Source organism: Anguilla anguilla, chromosome 4 (genome assembly GCF_013347855.1).
Source record: "Anguilla anguilla isolate fAngAng1 chromosome 4, fAngAng1.pri, whole genome shotgun sequence".
Taxonomy (NCBI): Eukaryota; Metazoa; Chordata; class Actinopteri; order Anguilliformes; family Anguillidae; genus Anguilla; species Anguilla anguilla.
The window spans coordinates 65,545,522-65,570,115 of record NC_049204.1 but is presented as its reverse complement, the minus strand read 5'-3'; the positions used below and the strand labels follow the sequence as shown (position 1 = coordinate 65,570,115).

Below are 24,594 nucleotides of genomic sequence, written 5' to 3'. Positions count from 1 at the left end.
CATGGAAGGAACAGCCTTTGCTGTAGCGTGAGGTCTACATAAACTTACCATCTGATGCGGTTATTTTTTCACAACACAAATAAAGCCATGATTTCATTTAGGCTACCAAAGATAATGTCTCCACTCATATTAGAGGGGTGATTGAAGCACACTGCCAGACACACACACACACGCACAAATGCACAAAATAACGCAGGTTTGAAAGTCATGATTGATAAGGACAATTTCATTTTTTCAGCCACCCATTGATCATTCTTTTTTTGCACAGTGTAAAAAATATTTCAAAATATTTTATAAAACATTTTCATAGTGACAGAAACGTTTTTTGAACTCCAGTCAGTTACAGTTTCTCTCAGAACTGTGTAAAATTTGCCTCTCTGACCCCAGTGCTGGTAGAGGTGTAAAGTTGTGCTCATGGTGAGCACCTTTACCGACTAAACAATAAAACATTGTTTTGGGTTTTTTTGTTAGTTTTTTTTGCCTCAGAATCAGAATCACTTTTGGAGTTGGAGGGGAACCAGACTGGGTGAAGAGTAGACGCTTTCACTGACTGACCGGTAGGATTGGACCAGTACAGACTGTCAGTCAGTCAGTCAGAACCTTTATTTAAATTCTCGGAGGTACAATTGAGACATTGGAATTCCTCAGACGCAGAAGGACAAAGATCCTCTGTTGGGCTTTCTTGATTTGAGAGCAGAGGATGTCCCCTGTGTTGGTGCTGGTCCATAAAATGCAAATGACTGAGCGAAGTTCAGAACTGTGTTCTTATTCTCCAGGGGAATAACAATACTCATCTCTCCTCTCCTTTCTTGTCTCACCACAACGTTTTTCTCTCTCTCTCATCCCAAATCACACAGTTTTACAGAAGATCCGACAGTACGAATCCTAAACCCAGGATAGAGGGGCTGGGTGAATGTGGTCTGGACTCTGTGCAGGAGGGTCATTGTGTCAGAGACGCTGTAGAAGGACAGAGTTCCTGCCCTGTGATCCAGGTACACTCCAATTCTGGAGGAGGAGGGAACAGGGATTTCAGTGGTCCTGTTGTTGTGTAAGAAAGAGTAACTGGAAGGAGAGCAGCGCAAAGCCCAGGACTTGTTATTACCCAGACCACAGTCATTAATCTGCCCTTTCCTGCTGATCTCTTTATATGACACTGCTATAGAAACCCCATCATTCCCACTCCACTCAGCCTCCCAGTAACAGCATCCAGACAGACCCTCTCTGCACAGCACTTGGGCCCAGAACTCAAATCTCTCTGGATGATCAGGATATGAATGGATCTCTCCCATATTGGTCACCTCCCTGTTCCCCTCAGACAGACGGAGGACTATGTGTGCTGTGTTGGGGTCCAGTGTGAGCTGAGAAGAATCTGATGGAGGAGAAGGTAAAGATTTAATATGAGGACAGGTCTATCATAGGTTTGTTGATAATTCACTCTTTTGTTAATTCATACTTCTAGTTTTTCTACTGAATTCATTTTTGTTTTAGAGAAAGTAAATTCAATATTTTTACTGAACTTTATTGAAGGTTATGAATTACTAAGAGGACAGGTCATATGAGGTCTGTCTGTAATCCATTCTTTTCTCCATACATACAACACAGCATGATTTAAGTTTGATCATCTCCATATGCGTGTGCACCTGTGTGTTTCTGATTGTTCCCAAGGAAAAACTCACCATGATGGAGAACGAGAAGTTATATTAAAAAGGAGTATAGCCTTTTTTAGGAAAGAGCAGTAATTGTCAATGTTTAGTTTCAGAGTAGTTTTTAAAAACAGTATTTGTCCCACAGAGAAAAAGCGTGTGTGTGTGTGGGTGTCTCAGATGAGAGTTTCAGAGTGAGAACTCACACTGTAAGAAATCCTCTCTGGCCCTGGGCTCTACAGCATGGACTTCTTTCACTGCAGGGACAGAGTGAGAGAACAGGACACAAATAGATATGTATGTGTTTAGTGGGGCAGAGAGAGATATTTGATGAACGATGAGGATTGAGGATAATGTCAACACTGAGATGGATTTCAAATATTCTGCATATTTACAGTGTAAATGATAATTATATTCACTCTATTGCACAGGAGAGTAGACAGGGGTCCAGGGTTGGGCATGGCCTACCCTAGCTTCCATTTTGCCCGGCCAATCAGAAAATGAACAACGCAAACAGCCGGCAATAATAATAATAAATTAATTTTCGTCCTGCACAGGTTCTCCACAGCCAAATGCAAATATGGCACAAGAAAGGATAATAACTCAAAACGCAAATTGTTAATGTCATTTGCTTTATATAAGCTGAGTTATAAATAATATATATATATAATAAATGTATCAGCTTCATGCTTACTCACCTTTCAAGCTTTATAATAGCCTAGAAAGTCACTTACGTGCACAATGTATAGCAAACATTATTAATGAAATTATTTGTGGTACTTTCTTTGACAGCAGCATTGTCTTGTTTTCTGAAATGCAAAGATTGTGGGAAAATATGCCTGTGCATGTTGTTGTCCAATATCAAGTGTCAAGTTTTATCATGTGATGATGCTGAACAATGTAACTGCTAGTTTTGGCATTGAAATTTTAAGGTCAGCTAGTAATCTAGTGAAAAACGAATAAAGCGAATTAAAATGCCTCATAAACACAAAATTGGATCGCAGAAGAGAAAAGGGAAAACAGAGGGATGGATGGCTTTGAAAAAATGTCTTCCCAGGGTGTAATCCTGATTTGGGGGGAATATTGTTTGCTCACTGCCCCCTGTAGCTTTTGAGAGTTTGAAGAGTGTCAAGGTGGCAACAGGTGTATTTTGTTGTAGTGTGATCATTAGCTAGTTTTAAATTGATGCATGAAGTATGTTCGTTATATTTGAAAAGGAAGCCCAAGTTTGATATTTCAAAATGGCCACCCTGTCAATGCATTTTACAACCACTCTTGCCACTGAATCTGACCAATGATTTTTGATGGGAAAAGAAGTCTTTAAAGTCTCTAACTACCTGATTCAGAGATTTTTACCAGTTCCTCCTTGCAGACATCCTCCAGTCGCTCTTTCAGTTCAGAGACAGATTTCGTCAGAGCCTCAAAAGAGACGTGTGGACTGACAGCGATGCTGGGTATGTCTCCAGGTCCAGGAGGGGCACAGAGAGACTGACAGCTCTGCAGACAGACAGACAGACAGAGAACCGTCCCAAATCTGATTTCTGTACAGCTGTCAGGAGCAGATCTTTGTAAATGAGGATCACACCTCACCATGTATGTACAATGGACATTGTGCAGGTTGTCAGAGAGCCAGTAATATTACCTGGAGGAACTGGATGTGATCCTCTGTGTGTGAAAGCTGCTCCAGCTCAGCGTCTCTCCTCCTCAGCTCAGCAATCTCCTTCTCCAGTCGCTCCAGGAGTCCTTCAGCCCGACTCACCTCAGCCTTCTCCTGATCTCTGATCAGCTCTTTCACCTCAGAGCATCTTCTCTCAATGGAGCCGATCAGCTCAGTAAAGATCCTCTCGCTGTCCTCCACTGCTGCTTGTGCAAAGCGCTGTTAGGAGACACAGAGAGAGGGGGGCTGTACATTTTAACTAGGCCTTTCACTCAGCTCTTACTGGGACCCCAGACAGCCTGTTCCCCACAGTGTGGCTTAGTGGGATTGAGCCCCACAGGGCTGGAAAGTGACCCAACACTGGGCTCCTCATTGGCTGACTGGAGGAGAGCCCTGACTGAGCCCTGAAATGGCTCTTCCAGCAGCCAGCTGCTGTCTTCTCCTCTGGTCAGTACCCACCTTGAGTGACTGCACAGCCTGTCTCAGATCCTGAAGCTTCTTCTCTCTCTTCTGGATTCTCTGCTGGAATTTCCTCTTTGTCACCCCTAGCTGCTTCTATAAATAGATAATATTACAATGAACTTTTCATAGTCTTTTCATACATTTGCATAGTCCAAATGGAACAAGACAACCAATCATGTTTGATCTATAGCAGGTCAGGGTGTAGACGTGTACTGGCCTTATAGATAGAGCTTCTAAACTGTGTGAGTGAACTAGCTGCTCCAGCTGTGTTGATTCCCATTCAAGAAATGAATAGGGGGGTGAGGGGTGTGAACAGAGCTGTCACAGAGAGCTGACTTGGCTTCACTTCCTGCTCTTACAGCTTTATCACTGTGGACTTCAGGCCTGGAAATCACAGCTTTGTTCAGTACATTGAAGACTTCAAAGGTGAAAATCTGCCTTTTTACTACTATTTAAAATGCATTAAAACATTTCGAAATGTTCTACATAAATATACAGAGGGAAAAAATAACACAACAGTCTCTTTGTGATATTTGATCATTCATTTAATGATGAACAAAGATTAAGGAATGTAAACAATATCATTAACATAAACAATGTAAATGAACAACAAGTAAGCAAAAGACTGTAAAACACTAGAAAACCAGTAACAATTCTTAAATTTTACCACAGTCACACTTAAATAATGTGTGTGGCCATCTCTTGCAGCCACTACTTTTTGGTATCTTTGTTGCATAGAATCACTAAGTGACTGTGTCTGTTGTTGTGGGATGTTTTCCCACTTCCCGCAGAAGTGCATCACGCAGATGCTGGGTATTAATTGGAGGATCGTGTCTTCTGACGCTGCGATTCAGCACATCCCACACGTGTTCTATTGGGTTCGGATCAGGGGAGTAGGAAGGCCAAGGCAGCGCCCGTACACCTGCATCCCGAAGTGCATCTGTGACCACTCCAGCTGTGTGTGTGACATTGTCCCGTTGTAAGGTCAAGCCATGTTGTCTATGTTTATTTCCGTATTCAAGACACAGTTGAGTTTCTTTTTTTTTTGTAAATCAAATAAATTAAATAAGTCATGTTTTCTTGTAGTTACAGTATAAGCCAAGATGATGTGTGTCATCATTGTAACAGAGAGTGAGTGTTATGTGTAAGGGTTTCAGTTCTTACCTCTTTCTTAGTCCTTTCTGTTGCAATTGAGACTGTTTTATGGCCTCTGTGTTCATCCATTGTACACAAATAACAAATACACTGCTGATCAGTACGACAGTAAAACTCCAGCAGTTTGTCATGATGAGAGCAGATCTTCTCCTGCAGGTTTCCAGTGGCTTTGACCAGTTTGTGCTTCTTAAGAGGAGGAGATTCATAGTGAGGCTGCAGGTGAGTTTCGCAGTAAGAGGCCAGACACACCAGACAGGACATTGCGGATTTGCGCTTTCTCCCAGTGCAGACATCACACGCCACATCTCCAGGTCCAGTGTAACAGTGAGCAGGAGGAGCAGCTTGTAGTCTTGACTTCAGTTTCTCCACCACTTCAGCAAACATGGTGTTTTTTCTTAAAACAGGCCTTGGGGTGAAGGTCTCTCTGCACTGGGGACAGCAGTAGACACCAGCATTATCATCCTGATCCCAGTAGCCCTTAATACAGCCCATACAGTAACTGTGTCCACAGGGAATAGTCACCGGATCCTTCAGCAGATCAAGACAGATCGAACAGCTCAAATGGTCCTCATCCAGATTGCCTGCAGCCTGTGCCATTTTACTGCTCAACTAACGAAGATCAGTTTTAGTTCAGAATGTAGAATAGTTTATCTGAATCCGTGTGAGAAAGAGCAGGAGATACTTGGTTCTGAGCAAATCCACCTAGATACTGGCCTCTGCTATTGTACTGCTCACAGTGACAGAGTTAAGTATCGTTTTTCTGAAACTGAGGGCACGAAAGAGAGAGTGGGAGTGACTTCCTGGTTCTGCCCACAGCCGCAGGAGGTGTGGTGCTGGACTGATGCCAGGCTGAGCAGATCAGGGATTGTAGAGAGAAAGAAGTGATCTGTCTGGTCGTACCTGTTTCTGACAGTAGGTCTGGTGATGGAGTCAACCCAGAGTACAAAGAGAATGGGAACTGTACCTGCACTGCAGTCACTCGCAAACTGCTACTTATACCTTTTATTATTATTATCCTTTTCAGTACGAAATACAGAATATTTCACAGTCTGGTTACTGCTGTGTGGAGAAATGCATTATACAAATGTGTTATAACGCGCAAAAAAAATTACAAGCCCTTTTTTTTTGTTGTTTATTGCACACGTTTTCCCTCGAATCTTCGCAATATCTTACCAATGTCACTGGTCAAGTTCAGGAGGAAAAAACATGTCCGCACGAGACATTTTCTGTGCATTTCCAAATACAGCATTCGGTTTAGGACACGCATCTATTTCCTTCCAAGTAACCGCAGGCTACACGTCGGACTGAGTTCACAGTAATAGATATCTATGATGTACCGTATGCGAAGGATTTTACTTTATATATTCAATTCAATTTTGTTTGTATAGAGCTTTTTACAAAGAACTGTCACAAAGACACTTTACAGGGTAGCAATGCAAGACATGATACAATAGCAAGGTTATGCTCAGCGCTTCTTACGTAAACCGAGAGAGCAGGAAGTGACCAGGTGAGGGTCTTAAGAGGTAGCCTACCGCAACGCTAAAAAATAATTAATTTCCGCATCGAAGCGCAGTGGCGGTGCTTGGAAGGCAGTTTTGACTGGCAACTAGCAACTTAAAAGCGTGATTGTTTTGATCCAGCCTGCAAAAGTTCGCCTAACTTTCTATTCATTTTTCAGCCGTTGATTGTGCCATTAGCCACATAGCATGCTAATTAGCTAACGCTAGCGTGTTAAGCACACCTGCGATTAAGAACATAATATGGCTCGCCAGCTAGCCAACTTGCGGGGCTAATGCCGCTAGCCACCCCAATCACAGTTCCTGGCTAGCACTGGGCTGATTAACTGTCTCCGTGGCTGTCTCCTGCAGCATTCACAGGAGCCAGGAAGCTAGTTTATCTAGCGTCTAGCAAATGGAAGTGTAATTATTCCTGATCCAGCTTGCAAATGTTTGCTTTTGTTGTAGTCTGTATTTCCGGTCACTTGTCTCCCCAGTACTGTCTCTGTGTCTGTGTTCCCTGAGCTGCTTCACTCCCCTGTACTTGTGTGATTTCACTATTCGGGTGGTTCCGGGTTTTCGTGGTTTCCCCCCTTCTTTCCAGTCTCGCTTTACTTTCTTCCTGCTGATTTCTAGTTTTACTAATTTCTACTAATCCCTACTAACTTATAGATTGTAAAGTACTAACCTCACTAATATACTAACATGTGAATATTACTAATGGACTAACACACACTAGTTTTGGGTTTTTGATAGTTTAGATCACTATACTAATACATTAACCAGTCTCCCCTTTTCCATGCTGCGCTGTAGCTCCGCCCCTTTTCTTTCTAGCCAGCTCTAACGCTGAGTTCTGCAATTGCCTGCACCTGTCTCTTGCTCTGACGGCACCTCTCTCTCTCTGCACGTGTTTTACCTGCTTCACCCAGGCCGTCTATTATCATTGTTGTCTATGTGATTCCAGTCCGCGTTTTGTCAGTCCCCTGTCATTGAATTAGTTTTCCTAATGTTCTTCACCTGGATGTTGTTTGTTACTCCTCCCTCACTCACTTAACCCCTCCTTGATTGTTATCTTCCCCAGTGTATAAATGTCAGTCTTTTACACTTGTTTCGTGTCAGAACGTTGATCATATTCATTGTGCCGATTATTTGTAAGCCTTTGTTTATTGAGATTCTTGCGACACCCCTTTGCCCGACTTCGAGTTTGCCTGCCCCTTTTGGTTTTGTTTGATCTGGTTCGACCTTCGCTTTTCTTTGACTTCTCTTTTGCCTGCCCCTTTGTACCTTCGCTATTTCTGATCTCCTGGTTTTTGACTTTTTGCCTGTCTTTTACTTTTCTTTTGGAAACTCGATTCTGTACCGCACTCTCTCTGATCACCTGGCTTCGAACTTCGCACTGATTAAAGACGACGTTTTCTTGGATTTCCCTGGTCTGCGTGTGGGTCCTTACTCTGAACGCAACAGCTTTACTTTTAACCAGAGTGCAGCCATCAGCAAGGCCAGGAATTCTATTTTTTTTATTAATTATTTTTATTCATTGTGATAAATGTGTTTATGGAGAAAGAGCGCGCACCCACAAACATTAAATAAAATAAACGGACCACTTCATCATTCCACCTCACGGGTTCCAGGCGAAAACAATAAACTAAAACAACAAGCTAAAATAACAAAGACAAAAGAAAGTAAAACAGAGCAGCCACTTCTCAGTTCGCCCACTCTGTAGCTGACCCGCCTTCCTGGCCAGGTCCAGCTCCTCCAGAATCCCAGCTGAGGATTCCTTCCGTTCTCTTTCGTGCTCAAAATAATACAAAACGAAAATCATACCCGCGCTCTCGGTGTTAGCTCCCAGTCTTGGCGCTGAACTGTGGAGAGCAGCACACCTTTAAGCACCTGGGCTGATTAGCCAATGCAGCCCAGGTGTGTGTGCTCTCTCCACCTCCCGGTGCAGCCGAAACCAATGCACTTCTCAGACTGCCACAACTGAGTAGAGCATTTTCACAAAGACACTATTCAGGATATAGGAAATTGGGAAAGGCTGAGCTTGAACTCCCAAAAACTAGCTAGTAAGCTAAAAATAAAAAATAAAAAAAGTACTCAAAGAGTGGTGAGAAAAAAATCTAAAAGAAATGGCGGCACAATTATTCATACTGAGACTCAGCCAATCATCTCTTACATTGAGGAATTCTGTCAACATCTATCAGAGGTGAATCTCAAGCAGCCACCACCTGTTTCCCCAGGTAAAGCAGGGATGTTTGGTAGGTTTATGCGAGATGTTTATGTTTGTGTTTGGTATGTTTAAGCTGAACATCACTGTAAATGATGGGCAATGATCTTTTGAGATTTAAATAAAGGTTTTATGATGATGATGATGATGATGATGATGATGACGAGATGCAGGTTATTGCCTGATGCCCTACACCAATAAGGTTCTATTTCTAACAGACACCAAAACCAGGCCACAGTTCTTAATGAAGCATTTGCACATTTTATTGAATCCACAAACCCACAAATAAAGTCACCAGCGCCCAATGGATTGTTACACAGTTTTTTTCAATAAAAATAGTTTGGGTGGTCTATAATATGGTGTTTCCATAACATAAGCAAAAAATAAAAGATTCTTACAGGTGACCTCTACTGATTACACAGATGCTGACCCTATTGATCTGAAAGAATATATGGCATGATTTCTATGATTGTAATATAAGCTATGTCACTGCTTTGTGTATAGGTGAAAATAGACAATGATAAAAAAGGAGAAACTGGAGAAACTGAAAATAAAAGAATTAATAGTTTGATTAATGTAAATACTAACTATGATTGTACGAGTATCATACGGTTAGAGCTCAGTGTTCACTCTGTTCTCAGGAAGAGAAGAGGGTTTCTCTGAGTCTCTTAAGTTTCTATGCCAGCATTTACATCTTCCCATTCAGGAGGCTCTCTTGCAGGTTACAGACAAGAAGCATCAGTACTGTAAGCGTTACTTTATCTCGTGTTTAAGACCGTGTACACATTTTATAAATCATGAAAATCAAGTGTAAATGTTGCAGAAAAGATAAAGATAAAGTGAAGAAAACAAAAAAAAACCATTTGCTGCAAACTCAAAGACAGAAGGGCACAGGCTGGATTTGAACCCGGAACCTTCTTGCTGTCAGGTGACAGTGCTACTCACTGCACCTCCCAAGATAGGATCCTGCACAGTGATTTTGGGACAGTCTATGGAGAAGAGACCTCCACACACTCCTTTGCTTCTTTCAGAACTGTGTAAAATGTGCCCCTCTGACCCCAGTGCAGGTAGAGGTGTAAAGTTGTGTTCATGGTGGGGGCCTTTACTGACTGAGCACCTCATCAGAACCTAAAATTTAATCTTATATTTTATTTACTTCTCCTCTCTGTCTCACTGTAGTGTTTTTTTTTCTCTCATTCTAATTACAGCTGATCTTCCCTTTCTCTCTTTCCAGATCACACAGTTTTACTGAAGATCCAACTCCCCAAACCCAAAACCCAGGATAGAGGGGCTGAGTGAATGTGGTCTGGACTCTGTGCAGGAGGGTCATTGTGTCAGAGACACTGTAGAAGGACAGAGTTCCTGCCCTGTGATCCAGGTATACTCCTATTGTGGAGGATGAGGTAACACGTATTCCAGTGCCCACATTATTGTGCCAGAATTGGTATCTGGAGGGAGAGAAGCGCAAACTCCAGGACTTGTCATTATTTCCCATTATACCCTCATCGCCCTGCCCTTTCCTGCTGATCTCTTTATAAGACACTGCTATAGAAACCTCCCCAGTCCTGCTCCACTCAGCCTCCCAGTAACAGCGTCCAGACAGACCCTCACTGCACAGCACTTGGGCATACATTTTTAATCTCTCCATTTGTAACTTCTTCTCATTCCCGTTCATTTGATAGCTGTTATAACCTGAAGATGAATAGGATTCTATGTATGATCCAGTATTTCGACCCCATGTCAGGGGATATGAATTTTTCTGCAAGCACTCAAATCTCTCTGGATGACCAGGATGTGACTGGATCTGTGCCACATGGGTCACCTGTCTGTTCCCCTCAGACAGATCGAGGTGTTTATTCACTGTGTTGGGGTCCAGAGTGAGCTGACAGGAATCTGATGGATAAGAAGGTTATGAATTACTATGAGGACAGGTCCACCTAGGGTCCATTTGTAATTAATTATTTTCTCCATTCATACAAGACAGCGTGATTTTAGTTTAATCTCCATACACATGTCACTGAAACTCACACACTTGGTTTTGAATTTTCTGAAACATTTCAGACCGTATTTCCCTGAAATAAAAAATGGTTCCCCCACCCTGCAAGGTAATGAAAGGCAACCAGGCTGATCAGTGTGTGAGTGTGTGTGTGTGTGTGTGTGTGTGTGTGTGTGTGTGTGTGTGTGTGAGAGAGTGTGTCTGTGTGTGTGCATGTGTTTGTGTGAGAGAGTGTGTGTGTGTGTGTGTGTGTGCATGTGTGTGTGTGAGAGAGTGTGTGTGTGTGTGCATAGGTGTGAGTGTGTGTGTGCATGTCTGTTTTTGTGTGTGTGTGAGTGTGCGTGTGTGTTTTTGTGTGTGTGTGTGTGCGTGTGAGTGTGTGTGTGTGTGTATGTGTGTGTTTGTATGAGTGTGTGTGTCCGTGTGCATGAGTATGTGTGTGTATGCGCGTGTGTGTGTGTGTGTGTGTGCGTGAGTGTGTGTTTGTGTGAGTGTGTGTGTCCGTGTGCGTGAGTGTGTGTTTGTGTGAGTGTGTGTGTCCGTGTGCATGTGTGTTTTTGTGTGTGTGTGTGAGTGTGTGTGTGTGTGTGTTTGCATGGCAGTGATCACTCTTCCTGTGTGTGTTTCTCAGCTGAGTTTCAGAGCGAGCACTCACACTGTAAGAAATCCTCTCTGGTGCTGGGCTCTACAGTATAGACTTCTTTCACTGCAGAGACAGAGTGAGAGAAAATGTCAAAAAGAAAGATATATGCATATATAGAGAGGGACAAAGAGAAATTTCAGGATGGAGACTGTCTGAGGATAAGGTCTACATTGAGATGGATTTCAACTATTCTCAGTATGTACTGTAGAGTCTAACAGATAATTATAATCACTTTGCTGTATGTGACCATTGTTTTTGATGGAATAAAAACTAGAAAAAAATTATTTTGCTCCATAAAGCTTTTAAATACCTGATTTAGATATTTTGACCAGTTCCACCTTGAAGATGTCCTCCAGCTGCTCTTTCAGTTCAGAGAAAGATTTCTTCAGAGTCTCAAAAGAGTCGTGTGGACTGACAGTGATGCTGGGTATGTCTCCAGGTCCAGGAGGTACACAGAAAGACTGAAAGCTCTGCAGAAAGACAGACAGACAGACAGAGAACAGTCTCAACACAGAAAATTACTGGGATTAAAAAATCTGGAGTGAGATGAACGTGCGAAAAGGGTATTTTCAGACCTGTACCTGTGTTCAGGGTTCGTCTTTTTCAATCAATTATTTTAGTGTTGATTTATTAGGTATATAGGAGGCTGATTCAACTCCACACCAGTGTTGATTACACACTTGGTGCTGTGCTGTGCCCAGTAAACTTGAATGGGTGTTTGTGTGGTTAGACAAGCAAGAGTGAAAATTTGTATTTGACCAATTAGCTGTCCATTTTATAGCTGGATACTTTACAATGTCAGGCACACAATTATGCCAATTTGCATAACATTTAACCCTGTATTGCTCTTTGTAAATGAGGAACACACTTTTCCATGTATGTACAATGTACATGGTGCAGACTGTCAGAGAGCCAGTGATGTTACCTGGAGGAACTGGATGTGATCCTCTGTGTGTGAAAACTGCTCCAGCTCAGCGTCTCTCCTCCTCAGCTCAGCAATCTCCTGCTCCAGTCGCTCCAGGAGTCCTTCAGCCTGACTCTCCGCAACATTCTCCTGATTTTTGATCAGCTCTTTCACCTCAGAGCTCCTTCTCTCAATGGAGTGGATCAGCTCAGTAAAGATCCTCTCGCTGTCCTCCATTGCTGCCTGTGCAGAGCATGTGAGGAGACACAGAGAGAGGAGGGCTGTACATTTTAACTAGGCCTTTCACTCAGCTCTTACTGGGACCCCAGACAGCCTGTTCCCCACAGTGTGGCTCAGTGGGATTGAGCCCCACAGGGCTGGAAAGTGACCCAACACTGGGCTCCTCACTGGCTGACTGGAGGAGAGCCCTGACTGAGCCCTGAAATGGCTCTTCCAGCAGGTAGCTCTTGTCTTCTCCTCTGGTCAGTACCCACCTTGAGTGACTGCACAGCCTGTCTCAGATCCTGCAGCTTCTTCTCTCTCTCCTGGATTCTCTGCTGGAATTTACTCTGTGTTACACCCAGCTGCTTCTGTGGACAGAATTTTTTTTTCATATCACATTACAAGAATTACTCCAAATTAAACAAATTCTATGATGTTGTCTGTATAGCACGTCAGTGTGTTGAAGTGCCCTGGCCTTACAGTTCAAGCTTCTAAAATACGTGAGTGAACTAGCTGCTCCAGTCATGTTGATTCCCATTCATGGAGTGAATAGGGGGGTGAGGGGTGTGAACAGAGCTGTCACAGAGAGCTGACTTGAGTTCACTTCCTGCTCTTACTTCTTAATTACTGTGTACTTCTGCTTGGAATTAACTGTGCTGTTCGATTATTTTTCAAAATATATAAAATATTTCAAATGCATTTCATAAATATTTTAAACAAAGTATATAAAACATGTGTCATAAACCTACATATTGGAGGTATAAGTCAAAATGATGTATATCATTACTGTAAAAAAGCTTGAGTGTTTTGTGTAAGAGTTTCAGTCCTTACCTGTTTCTCAGTCCTTGCTGCTGCAGCTGAAACTTTTTTATGCCCTTTGTGTTTATCCATCGTACACAGATAGCAGATACACTGCTGATCTGTCTGGCAGTAAACCTCCAGCAGTTTGTCATGGTGAGAGCAGATCTTCTCCTGCAGGTTTTCAGAAGCATCGATCAGCTTATGTCTCTTTCCTGGGTGGAGTGCATTGTGAAGTTTGAGGTGAGTGTCACAGTAAGAGGCCAGACACATCAGACAGGACTTGACAGCTTTGCGCTTTCTCCCAGTGCAGGAATCACACTCTACATCTCCAGGTCCAGCGTAACAGTGAGCAGGAGGAGCAGCTTGGAGTCCTGTCTTCTTAAGTTTCTCCACCACTTCAGCCAGCATGGTGTTTTTTCTTAAAACAGGCCTTGGGGTGAAAGTCTCTCTGCAATGGGGACAGCTGTAGACACCAGTATGATCATCCTGATCCCAGCAGCCCTGAATACAACCCATACAGAAACTGTGTCCACAGTGAATAGCCACCGGATCCTTCAGTAGATCCAAACAGATTGGACAGCTGAACTGATCCTGATCCAGTGAAACTCCACCTTCAGCCATTTTACTGCTCACAGTGACAGAAACAGAGTTACGTTTTCTTTCTCTGAAACTGCGTGACAGAGAGAGTGGGATTGACATTCTGGTTCTTCCCACAGCTACAGGGTGTGTGGTGTTGGACTGAGACCAGGCTGAGCAGATCAGGGAGTGTGGAGAAAGTGCAGACTTACAGCAGCTTGTGAAACACACAGCCTCTCTCACTGCACGACTGTGTTGCTGTTCACAGCTCTCAGTCTATAAAGTTATGGAGTTCAAGTTTTGGCGTGTTGAAATGTTTTGTGAGGTCAGGCTTTTGGAGTTAGGAATTTTTTTTTTGTCAGGAGGAAAAAAACAGCTGCACACGAGACATTTTCTGTGCATTTCCAAATACGGCATTCGGTCTAACAGGCAACTACCAACTTTAAAGTTTGATTGTTTTGATCCAGCCTGCAAAAGTTCGCCTAACTTTCTATTAATTTTTCAGCCAGTGATTGTGCCATTAGCCACATAGCATGCTAATTAGCTAACGCCAGCTTGTTAAGCACACCTGCGATTAAGAACATAATATGGCTCGGCAGCTAGCCAACTTGTGGGGCTAATGCCGCTAGCCACCCCAATCACAGTTCCTGGCTAGCACTGGGCTGATTAACTGTCTCCGTGGCTGTCTCCTGCAGCATTCACAGGAGCCAGGAAGCTTATCTAGCGTTTAGCAAAGTGTAATTATTCCTGATCCAGCTTGCGAATGTTTGCTTTACTTTTAACCAGAGTGCAGCCATCAGCAAGCACAGGAATTCTGTTTTTTTTATTAATTATTTTTATTCATTGTGATAAATGTGTTTAATAACGTTTTTTTTTTTTGCTGTGCATTAAGCGAGCAGGAGGTGCCTGTGTATTAATACAGAGCAGGAGGTGCCTGTGCATTAATGCAGAGCAGGAGGTGCCTGTGTATTAATACAGAGCAGGAGGTGCCTGTGCATTAATGCAGAGCAGGAGGTGCCTGTGTATTAATACAGAGCAGGAGGTGCCTGTGCTTTAATAGATAGAAGGAGGTGCCTGTGCATTAATGCAGAGCAGGAGGTGCCTGTGCATTAATGCAGAGCAGGAGGTGCTTGTGCATTAATAGACAGCAGGAGGTGCCTGTGCATTAATGCAGAGCAGGAGGTGCCTGTGCATTAATGCAGAGCAGGAGGTGCCTGTGCATTTATACAGAGCAGGAGGTGTCTGTGCATTAATGCAGAGCAGGAGGTGCCTGTGCATTAATGCAGAGCAGGATGTGCCTGTGCATTAATGCAGAGCAGGATGTGCCTGTGCATTAATAGACAGCAGGAGGTGCCTGTGCATTAATGCAGAGCAGGAGGTGCCTGTGCATTTATACAGAGCAGGAGGTGCCCGTGCATTAATGCTGAGCAGGAGGTGCCTGTGCATTAATGCAGAGCAGGAGGTGCCTGTGCATTAATAGATAGCAGGAGGTGCCTGTGCATTAATAGACAGCAGGAGGTGCCTATGCATTAATGCAGAGCAGGAGGTGCCTGTGCATTAATAGACAGCAGGAGGTGCCTATGCATTAATGCAGAGCAGGAGGTCCCTGTGCATTAATGCAGAGCAGGAGGTGCCTGTGCATTTATACAGAGCAGGAGGTGTCTGTGCATTAATGCAGAGCAGGAGGTGCCTGTGCATTTATACAGAGCAGGAGGTGCCTGTGCATTAATAGACAGCAGGAGGTTACTGGATCCATTGAAATGGTTCCTGGACTGCAGGCAGTCCAAATCTGAGAGGTCCTGAATTCTGCACAGTATTAAGCACTGGCCATATAATCCTGTGATGTAGCCTATATACTGATGTCACACGCCAAGCGTGACACACCAGGCAGGAAGATGCGACAGTACCGGGGAACACCGTTGTCTATCGCATGGAGAGAGAGAGAGCGCACACCCACAAACATTAAATAAAATAAACGGCCCACTTCATCATTCCACCTCACGGGTTCCTGGCAAAAACAATAAACTAAAACAACAAGCTAAAATAACAAAAGACAAAAGAAAGTAAAACAGAGCAGCCACTTCTCAGTTCGCCCACTCTGTAGCTGACCCGCCTTCCTGGCCAGGTCCAGCTCCTCCAGCCTCCCAGCTGAGGATTCCTTCCTTTCTCTTTCGTGCTCAAAATAATACAAAACGAAAATCATACCCACACTCTCGGTGTTAGCTCCCAGTCTCGGTGCCGAACTGTGGAGAGCAGCACACCTTTAAGCACCTGGGCTGATTAGGTAACGCAGCCCAGGTGTGTGTGCTCTCTCCACCAGCCGAGACCAATGCACCTCTCAGACTGCCAAAACTGAGTAGAGCATTTTTACAAAGACACTATTCAGGATATAGGAAATTGGGAAAGACTGAGCTTGAACTCCCAAAAACTAGCAAGTAAGCTAAAAATAAAAAATAAAAAAAGCACTCGAAGAGTGGTGAGAAAAAAATCTAAAAGAAATGGTGGCACAGTTATTCATACTGAGACTCAGCCAATCATCTCTTACATTGAGGAATTCTGGCAGCATCTATCAGAGGTGAATCTCAAGCAGCCACCACCTGTTTCCCCAGGTAAAGCAGGGATGTTTGGTAGGTTTGTGCGAGATGTTTGTTTGTGTTTGGTATGTTTAAGCTGAACATCACTGTAAATGATGGGCAATGATCTTTTGAGATTTAAATAAAGGTTTTATGATGATGATGATGATGATGATGACGAGATGCAGGTTATTGCCTGATGCCCTACACCAATAAGGTTCTATTTCTAACAGACACCAAAACCAGGCCACAGTTCTTAATGAAGCATTTGCACATTTTATTGAATCCACAAACCCACAAATAAAATCATCAGTGCCCAATGGATTGTTACACAGTTTTTTTCAATAAAAATAGTCTGGGTGGTCTATAATATGGTGTTTCCATAACATAAGCTAAAAATAAAAGATTCTTACAAATGACCTCTACTGATCACACAGATGCTGACCCTATTGATCTGAAAGAATATATGGCATGATTTCTATGATTGTAATATAAGCTATGTCACTGCTTTGTGTACAGGTGAAAATAGACAATCAAAAAAGAGGAAACTGGAGAAACTGAAAATAAAAGAATTAATAGTTTGATTAATGTAAATACTAACTATGATAGTACGAGTATCATACGGTTAGAGCTCAGTGTTCACTCTGTTCTCATGAAGTGAAGAGGGTTTCTCTGAGCCTCTAAGTTTCTACGCCAGCATTTACATCTTCCCATTCAGGAGGCTCTCTTGCAGGTTACAGACAAGAAGCATCAGTACTGTAAGCGTTACTTTATCTCGTGTTTAAGACCGTGTACACATTTTATAAATCATGAAAATCAAGTGTAAATGTTGCAGAAAAAGATAAAGATAAAGTGAAGAAAACAAAAAAAAAACCATTTGCTGCAAACTCAAAGACAGAAGGGCACAGGCTGGATTTGAACCCGGAACCTTCTTGCTGTCAGGTGACAGTGCTACTCACTGCACCTCCCAAGATAGGATCCTGCACAGTGATTTTGGGACAGTCTATGGAGAAGAGACCTCCACACACTCCTTTGCTTCTTTCAGAACTGTGTAAAATGTGCCCCTCTGACCCCAGTGCAGGTAGAGGTGTAAAGTTGTGTTCATGGTGGGGGCCTTTACTGACTGAGCACCTCATCAGAACCTAAAATTTAATCTTATATTTTATTTACTTCTCCTCTCTGTCTCACTGTAGTGTTTTTTTTTCTCTCATTCTAATTACAGCTGATCTTCCCTTTCTCTCTTTCCAGATCACACAGTTTTACTGAAGATCCAACTCCCCAAACCCAAAACCCAGGATAGAGGGGCTGAGTGAATGTGGTGTGGACTCTGTGCAGGAGGGTCATTGTGTCAGAGACACTGTAGAAGGACAGAGTTCCTGCCCTGTGATCCAGGTATACTCCTATTGTGGAGGATGAGGTAACACGTATTCCAGTGCCCACATTATTGTGCCAGAATTGGTATCTGGAGGGAGAGAAGCGCAAACTCCAGGACTTGTCATTATTTCCCATTATACCCTCATCGCCCTGCCCTTTCCTGCTGATCTCTTTATAAGACACTGCTATAGAAACCTCCCCAGTCCTGCTCCACTCAGCCTCCCAGTAACAGCGTCCAGACAGACCCTCACTGCACAGCACTTGGGCATACATTTTTAATCTCTCCATTTGTAACTTCTTCTCATTCCCGTTCATTTGATAGCTGTTATAACCTGAAGATGAATAGGATTCTATGTATGATCCAGTATTTCGATCCCATGTCAGGGGATATGAATTTTTCTGCAAGCACTCAAATCTCTCTGGATGACCAGGATGTGACTGGATCTGTGCCACATGGGTCACCTGTCTGTTCCCCTCAGACAGATCGAGGTGTTTATTCACTGTGTTGGGGTCCAGAGTGAGCTGACAGGAATCTGATGGATAAGAAGGTTATGAATTACTATGAGGACAGGTCCACCTAGGGTCCATTTGTAATTAATTATTTTCTCCATTCATACAAGACAGCGTGATTTTAGTTTAATCTCCATACACATGTCACTGAAACTCACACACTTGGTTTTGAATTTTCTGAAACATTTCAGACCGTATTTTCCTGAAATAAAAAATGGTTCCCCCACCCTGCAAGGTAATGAAAGGCAACCAGGCTGATCAGTGTGTGAGTGTGTGTGTGTGTGTGTGTGTGTGTGTGTGTGTGTGTGTGTGAGAGAGTGTGTCTGTGTGTGTGCATGTGTTTGTGTGAGAGAGTGTGTGTGTGTGTGTGTGTGCATGTGTGTGTGTGAGAGAGTGTGTGTGTGTGTGCATAGGTGTGAGTGTGTGTGTGCATGTCTGTTTTTGTGTGTGTGTGAGTGTGCGTGTGTGTTTTTGTGTGTGTGTGTGTGCGTGTGAGTGTGTGTGTGTGTGTATGTGTGTGTGTTTGTATGAGTGTGTGTGTCCGTGTGCATGAGTATGTGTGTGTATGCGCGTGTGTGTGTGTGTGTGTGCGTGAGTGTGTGTTTGTGTGAGTGTGTGTGTCCGTGTGCGTGAGTGTGTGTTTGTGTGAGTGTGTGTGTCCGTGTGCATGTGTGTTTTTGTGTGTGTGTGTGAGTGTGTGTGTGTGTGTGTTTGCATGGCAGTGATCACTCTTCCTGTGTGTGTTTCTCAGCTGAGTTTCAGAGCGAGCACTCACACTGTAAGAAATCCTCTCTGGTGCTGGGCTCTACAGTATAGACTTCTTTCACTGCAGAGACAGAGTGAGAGAAAATGTCAAAAAGAAAGATATATGCATATATAGAGAGGGACAAAGAGAAATTTCAGGATGGAGACTGTCTGAGGATAAGGTCTACATTGAGATGGATTTCAACTATTCTCAGTATGTACTGTAGAGTCTAACAGATAATTATAATCACTTTGCTGTATGTGACCATTGTTTTTGATGGAATAAAAACTAGAAAAAAATTATTTTGCTCCATAAAGCTTTTAAATACCTGATTTAGATATTTTGACCAGTTCCACCTTGAAGATGTCCTCCAGCTGCTCTTTCAGTTCAGAGAAAGATTTCTTCAGAGTCTCAAAAGAGTCGTGTGGACTGACAGTGATGCTGGGTATGTCTCCAGGTCCAGGAGGTACACAGAAAGACTGAAAGCTCTGCAGAAAGACAGACAGACAGACAGAGAACAGTCTCAACACAGAAAATTACTGGGATTAAAAAATCTGGAGTGAGATGAACGTGCGAAAAGGGTATTTTCAGACCTGTACCTGTGTTCAGGGTTCGTCTTTTTCAATCAATTATTTTAGTGTTGATTTATTAGGTATATAGGAGGCTGATTCAACTCCACACCAGTGTTGATTACACACTTGGTGCTGTGCTGTGCCCAGTAAACTTGAATGGGTGTTTGTGTGGTTAGACAAGCAAGAGTGAAAATTTGTATTTGACCAATTAGCTGTCCATTTTATAGCTGGATACTTTACAATGTCAGGCACACAATTATGCCAATTTGCATAACATTTAACCCTGTATTGCTCTTTGTAAATGAGGAACACACTTTTCCATGTATGTACAATGTACATGGTGCAGACTGTCAGAGAGCCAGTGATGTTACCTGGAGGAACTGGATGTGATCCTCTGTGTGTGAAAACTGCTCCAGCTCAGCGTCTCTCCTCCTCAGCTCAGCAATCTCCTGCTCCAGTCGCTCCAGGAGTCCTTCAGCCTGACTCTCCGCAACATTCTCCTGATTTCTGATCAGCTCTTTCACCTCAGAGCTCCTTCTCTCAATGGAGTGGATCAGCTCAGTAAAGATCCTCTCGCTGTCCTCCAGTGCTGCCTGTGCAGAGCATGTGAGGAGACACAGAGAGAGGAGGGCTGTACATTTTAACTAGGCCTTTCACTCAGCTCTTACTGGGACCCCAGACAGCCTGTTCCCCACAGTGTGGCTCAGTGGGATTGAGCCCCACAGGGCTGGAAAGTGACCCAACACTGGGCTCCTCACTGGCTGACTGGAGGAGAGCCCTGACTGAGCCCTGAAATGGCTCTTCCAGCAGGTAGCTCTTGTCTTCTCCTCTGGTCAGTACCCACCTTGAGTGACTGCACAGCCTGTCTCAGATCCTGCAGCTTCTTCTCTCTCTCCTGGATTCTCTGCTGGAATTTACTCTGTGTTACACCCAGCTGCTTCTGTGGACAGAATTTTTTTTTCATATCACATTACAAGAATTACTCCAAATTAAACAAATTCTATGATGTTGTCTGTATAGCACGTCAGTGTGTTGAAGTGCCCTGGCCTTACAGTTCAAGCTTCTAAAATACGTGAGTGAACTAGCTGCTCCAGTCATGTTGATTCCCGTTCATGGAGTGAATAGGGGGGTGAGGGGTGTGAACAGAGCTGTCACAGAGAGCTGACTTGAGTTCACTTCCTGCTCTTACTTCTTAATTACTGTGTACTTCTGCTTGGAATTAACTGTGCTGTTCGATTATTTTTCAAAATATATAAAATATTTCAAATGCATTTCATAAATATTTTAAACAAAGTATATAAAACATGTGTCATAAACCTACATATTGGAGGTATAAGTCAAAATGATGTATATCATTACTGTAAAAAAGCTTTGAGTGTTTTGTGTAGGAGTTTCAGTGCTTACCTGTTTCTCAGTCCTTGCTGCTGCAGCTGAAACTTTTTTATGCCCTTTGTGTTTATCCATCGTACACAGATAGCAGATACACTGCTGATCTGTCTGGCAGTAAACCTCCAGCAGTTTGTCATGGTGAGAGCAGATCTTCTCCTGCAGGTTTTCAGAAGCATCGATCAGCTTATGTCTCTTTCCTGGGTGGAGTGCATTGTGAAGTTTGAGGTGAGTGTCACAGTAAGAGGCCAGACACATCAGACAGGACTTGACAGCTTTGCGCTTTCTCCCAGTGCAGGAATCACACTCTACATCTCCAGGTCCAGCGTAACAGTGAGCAGGAGGAGCAGCTTGGAGTCCTGTCTTCTTAAGTTTCTCCACCACTTCAGCCAGCATGGTGTTTTTTCTTAAAACAGGCCTTGGGGTGAAAGTCTCTCTGCAATGGGGACAGCTGTAGACACCAGTATGATCATCCTGATCCCAGCAGCCCTGAATACAACCCATACAGAAACTGTGTCCACAGTGAATAGCCACCGGATCCTTCAGTAGATCCAAACAGATTGGACAGCTGAACTGATCCTGATCCAGTGAAACTCCACCTTCAGCCATTTTACTGCTCACAGTGACAGAAACAGAGTTACGTTTTCTTTCTCTGAAACTGCGTGACAGAGAGAGTGGGATTGACATTCTGGTTCTTCCCACAGCTACAGGGTGTGTGGTGTTGGACTGAGACCAGGCTGAGCAGATCAGGGAGTGTGGAGAAAGTGCAGACTTACAGCAGCTTGTGAAACACACAGCCTCTCTCACTGCACGACTGTGTTGCTGTTCACAGCTCTCAGTCTATAAAGTTATGGAGTTCAAGTTTTGGCGTGTTGAAATGTTTTGTGAGGTCAGGCTTTTGGAGTTAGGAATTTTTTTTTTGTCAGGAGGAAAAAAACAGCTGCACACGAGACATTTTCTGTGCATTTCCAAATACGGCATTCGGTCTAACAGGCAACTACCAACTTTAAAGTTTGATTGTTTTGATCCAGCCTGCAAAAGTTCGCCTAACTTTCTATTAATTTTTCAGCCAGTGATTGTGCCATTAGCCACATAGCATGCTAATTAGCTAACGCCAGCTTGTTAAGCACACCTGCGATTAAGAACATAATATGGCTCGCCAGCTAGCCAACTTGTGGGGCTAATGCCGCTAGCCATCCCAGTCACAGTTCCTGGCTAGCACTGGGCTGATTAAGTGTCTCCGTGGCTGTCTCCTGCAGCATTCACAGGAGCCAGGAAGCTAGTTTATCTAGCGTCTAGCAAATGGAAGTGTAATTATTCCTGATCCAGCTTGCAAATGTTTGCTTTACTTTTAACCAGAGTGCAGCCATCAGCAAGCACAGGAATTCTGTTTTTTTTATTAATTATTTTTATTCATTGTGATAAATGTGTTTAATAACGTTTTTTTTTTTTGCTGTGCATTAAGCGAGCAGGAGGTGCCTGTGTATTAATACAGAGCAGGAGGTGCCTGTGCATTAATGCAGAGCAGGAGGTGCCTGTGTATTAATACAGAGCAGGAGGTGCCTGTGCATTAATGCAGAGCAGGAGGTGCCTGTGTATTAATACAGAGCAGGAGGTGCCTGTGCTTTAATAGATAGAAGGAGGTGCCTGTGCATTAATGCAGAGCAGGAGGTGCCTGTGCATTAATGCAGAGCAGGAGGTGCTTGTGCATTAATAGACAGCAGGAGGTGCCTGTGCATTAATGCAGAGCAGGAGGTGCCTGTGCATTAATGCAGAGCAGGAGGTGCCTGTGCATTTATACAGAGCAGGAGGTGTCTGTGCATTAATGCAGAGCAGGAGGTGCCTGTGCATTAATGCAGAGCAGGATGTGCCTGTGCATTAATGCAGAGCAGGATGTGCCTGTGCATTAATAGACAGCAGGAGGTGCCTGTGCATTAATGCAGAGCAGGAGGTGCCTGTGCATTTATACAGAGCAGGAGGTGCCCGTGCATTAATGCTGAGCAGGAGGTGCCTGTGCATTAATGCAGAGCAGGAGGTGCCTGTGCATTAATAGATAGCAGGAGGTGCCTGTGCATTAATAGACAGCAGGAGGTGCCTATGCATTAATGCAGAGCAGGAGGTGCCTGTGCATTAATAGACAGCAGGAGGTGCCTATGCATTAATGCAGAGCAGGAGGTCCCTGTGCATTAATGCAGAGCAGGAGGTGCCTGTGCATTTATACAGAGCAGGAGGTGTCTGTGCATTAATGCAGAGCAGGAGGTGCCCGTGCATTAATGCAGAGCACTAGGTGCCTGTGCATTAATAGACAGCAGGAGGTTACTGGATCCATTGAAATGGTTCCTGGACTGCAGGCAGTCCAAATCTGAGAGGTCCTGAATTCTGCACAGTATTAAGCACTGGCCATATAATCCTGTGATGTAGCCTATATACTGATGTCACACGCCAAGCGTGACACACCAGGCAGGAAGATGCGACAGTACCGGGGAACACCGTTGTCTATCGCATGGAGAGAGAGAGCGCACACCCACAAACATTAAATAAAATAAACGGCCCACTTCATCATTCCACCTCACGGGTTCCTGGCAAAAACAATAAACTAAAACAACAAGCTAAAATAACAAAAGACAAAAGAAAGTAAAACAGAGCAGCCACTTCTCAGTTCGCCCACTCTGTAGCTGACCCGCCTTCCTGGCCAGGTCCAGCTCCTCCAGCCTCCCAGCTGAGGATTCCTTCCTTTCTCTTTCGTGCTCAAAATAATACAAAACGAAAATCATACCCACACTCTCGGTGTTAGCTCCCAGTCTCGGTGCCGAACTGTGGAGAGCAGCACACCTTTAAGCACCTGGGCTGATTAGGTAACGCAGCCCAGGTGTGTGTGCTCTCTCCACCAGCCGAGACCAATGCACCTCTCAGACTGCCAAAACTGAGTAGAGCATTTTTACAAAGACACTATTCAGGATATAGGAAATTGGGAAAGACTGAGCTTGAACTCCCAAAAACTAGCAAGTAAGCTAAAAATAAAAAATAAAAAAAGCACTCGAAGAGTGGTGAGAAAAAAATCTAAAAGAAATGGTGGCACAGTTATTCATACTGAGACTCAGCCAATCATCTCTTACATTGAGGAATTCTGGCAGCATCTATCAGAGGTGAATCTCAAGCAGCCACCACCTGTTTCCCCAGGTAAAGCAGGGATGTTTGGTAGGTTTGTGCGAGATGTTTGTTTGTGTTTGGTATGTTTAAGCTGAACATCACTGTAAATGATGGGCAATGATCTTTTGAGATTTAAATAAAGGTTTTATGATGATGATGATGATGATGATGACGAGATGCAGGTTATTGCCTGATGCCCTACACCAATAAGGTTCTATTTCTAACAGACACCAAAACCAGGCCACAGTTCTTAATGAAGCATTTGCACATTTTATTGAATCCACAAACTCACAAATAAAATCATCAGTGCCCAATGGATTGTTACAGTTTTTTTCAATAAAAATAGTCTGGGTGGTCTATAATATGGTGTTTCCATAACATAAGCTAAAAATAAAAGATTCTTACAAATGACCTCTACTGATCACACAGATGCTGACCCTATTGATCTGAAAGAATGTATGGCATGATTTCTATGATTGTAATATAAGCTATGTCACTGCTTTGT

At 43.5% G+C, this 24,594-nt stretch overlaps 3 protein-coding genes across 4 annotated transcripts; all 3 read right to left on the bottom strand.

The window, feature by feature from the left end:
* Positions 1-584: 584 nt before the first annotated feature.
* On the bottom strand, positions 585-8,261 carry LOC118225983 (tripartite motif-containing protein 16-like). 2 transcript variants are annotated; one of them, XM_035415175.1, is made up of 7 exons: positions 8,238-8,261; positions 4,927-5,346; positions 3,760-3,855; positions 3,286-3,519; positions 2,981-3,140; positions 1,850-1,900; positions 585-1,369 (listed from the first exon to the last, which is right to left on the bottom strand). In XM_035415175.1, exons 2-7 carry the CDS (start codon positions 5,299-5,301, stop codon positions 840-842), a joined length of 1,446 nt encoding a protein of 481 aa, XP_035271066.1. In that variant the 5' UTR covers positions 5,302-5,346; positions 8,238-8,261; the 3' UTR covers positions 585-839. The 2 variants fall into 2 exon arrangements, with proteins under 2 accessions (XP_035271066.1, XP_035271065.1); XM_035415174.1 differs by lacking the exon at positions 8,238-8,261 and having other exon boundaries at positions 4,927-6,864.
* Positions 8,262-8,870: 609 nt separating this feature from the next.
* LOC118225958 (tripartite motif-containing protein 16-like) lies at positions 8,871-14,601 on the bottom strand. The gene is made up of 6 exons (XM_035415114.1): positions 13,234-14,601; positions 12,675-12,770; positions 12,202-12,423; positions 11,587-11,746; positions 11,289-11,339; positions 8,871-10,530 (listed from the first exon to the last, which is right to left on the bottom strand). The coding sequence occupies exons 1-6, from the start codon at positions 13,900-13,902 to the stop codon at positions 9,836-9,838; spliced, it is 1,893 nt and encodes a 630-aa protein (XP_035271005.1). The 5' UTR covers positions 13,903-14,601; the 3' UTR covers positions 8,871-9,835.
* A 2,004-nt stretch (positions 14,602-16,605) lies between these two features.
* LOC118225956 (tripartite motif-containing protein 16-like) lies at positions 16,606-22,336 on the bottom strand. The gene is made up of 6 exons (XM_035415112.1): positions 20,958-22,336; positions 20,398-20,493; positions 19,925-20,146; positions 19,310-19,469; positions 19,012-19,062; positions 16,606-18,259 (listed from the first exon to the last, which is right to left on the bottom strand). The coding sequence occupies exons 1-6, from the start codon at positions 21,624-21,626 to the stop codon at positions 17,565-17,567; spliced, it is 1,893 nt and encodes a 630-aa protein (XP_035271003.1). The 5' UTR covers positions 21,627-22,336; the 3' UTR covers positions 16,606-17,564.
* Positions 22,337-24,594: the final 2,258 nt, after the last annotated feature.

What these genes read in the sequence shown, in the direction of transcription:
- LOC118225983 (XM_035415174.1), bottom strand. Translation starts at nt 5,514, where the DNA reads ATGGCACAGGCTGCAGGCAATCTGGATGAGGACCATTTGAGCTGTTCG. An exon ending in GGTAAAAATCTCTGAATCAG is followed by an intron (nt 1,901 to 2,980) that starts GTAGTTAGAGAC and finishes CTGTCCCTGCAG; the next exon opens with TGAAAGAAGTCCATGCTGTA. An exon ending in CAGAGAGGATTTCTTACAGT is followed by an intron (nt 1,370 to 1,849) that starts GTGAGTTCTCAC and finishes CTCCTCCATCAG; the next exon opens with ATTCTTCTCAGCTCACACTG.
- LOC118225958 (XM_035415114.1), bottom strand. Translation starts at nt 13,902, where the DNA reads ATGTCAATCCCACTCTCTCTGTCACGCAGTTTCAGAGAAAGAAAACGT. An exon ending in CAGCAAGGACTGAGAAACAG is followed by an intron (nt 12,771 to 13,233) that starts GTAAGGACTGAA and finishes TTCTGTCCACAG; the next exon opens with AAGCAGCTGGGTGTAACACA. An exon ending in ATCACATCCAGTTCCTCCAG is followed by an intron (nt 11,747 to 12,201) that starts GTAACATCACTG and finishes GTCTTTCTGCAG; the next exon opens with AGCTTTCAGTCTTTCTGTGT.
- LOC118225956 (XM_035415112.1), bottom strand. Translation starts at nt 21,626, where the DNA reads ATGTCAATCCCACTCTCTCTGTCACGCAGTTTCAGAGAAAGAAAACGT. An exon ending in CAGCAAGGACTGAGAAACAG is followed by an intron (nt 20,494 to 20,957) that starts GTAAGCACTGAA and finishes TTCTGTCCACAG; the next exon opens with AAGCAGCTGGGTGTAACACA. An exon ending in GGTCAAAATATCTAAATCAG is followed by an intron (nt 19,063 to 19,309) that starts GTATTTAAAAGC and finishes CTGTCTCTGCAG; the next exon opens with TGAAAGAAGTCTATACTGTA.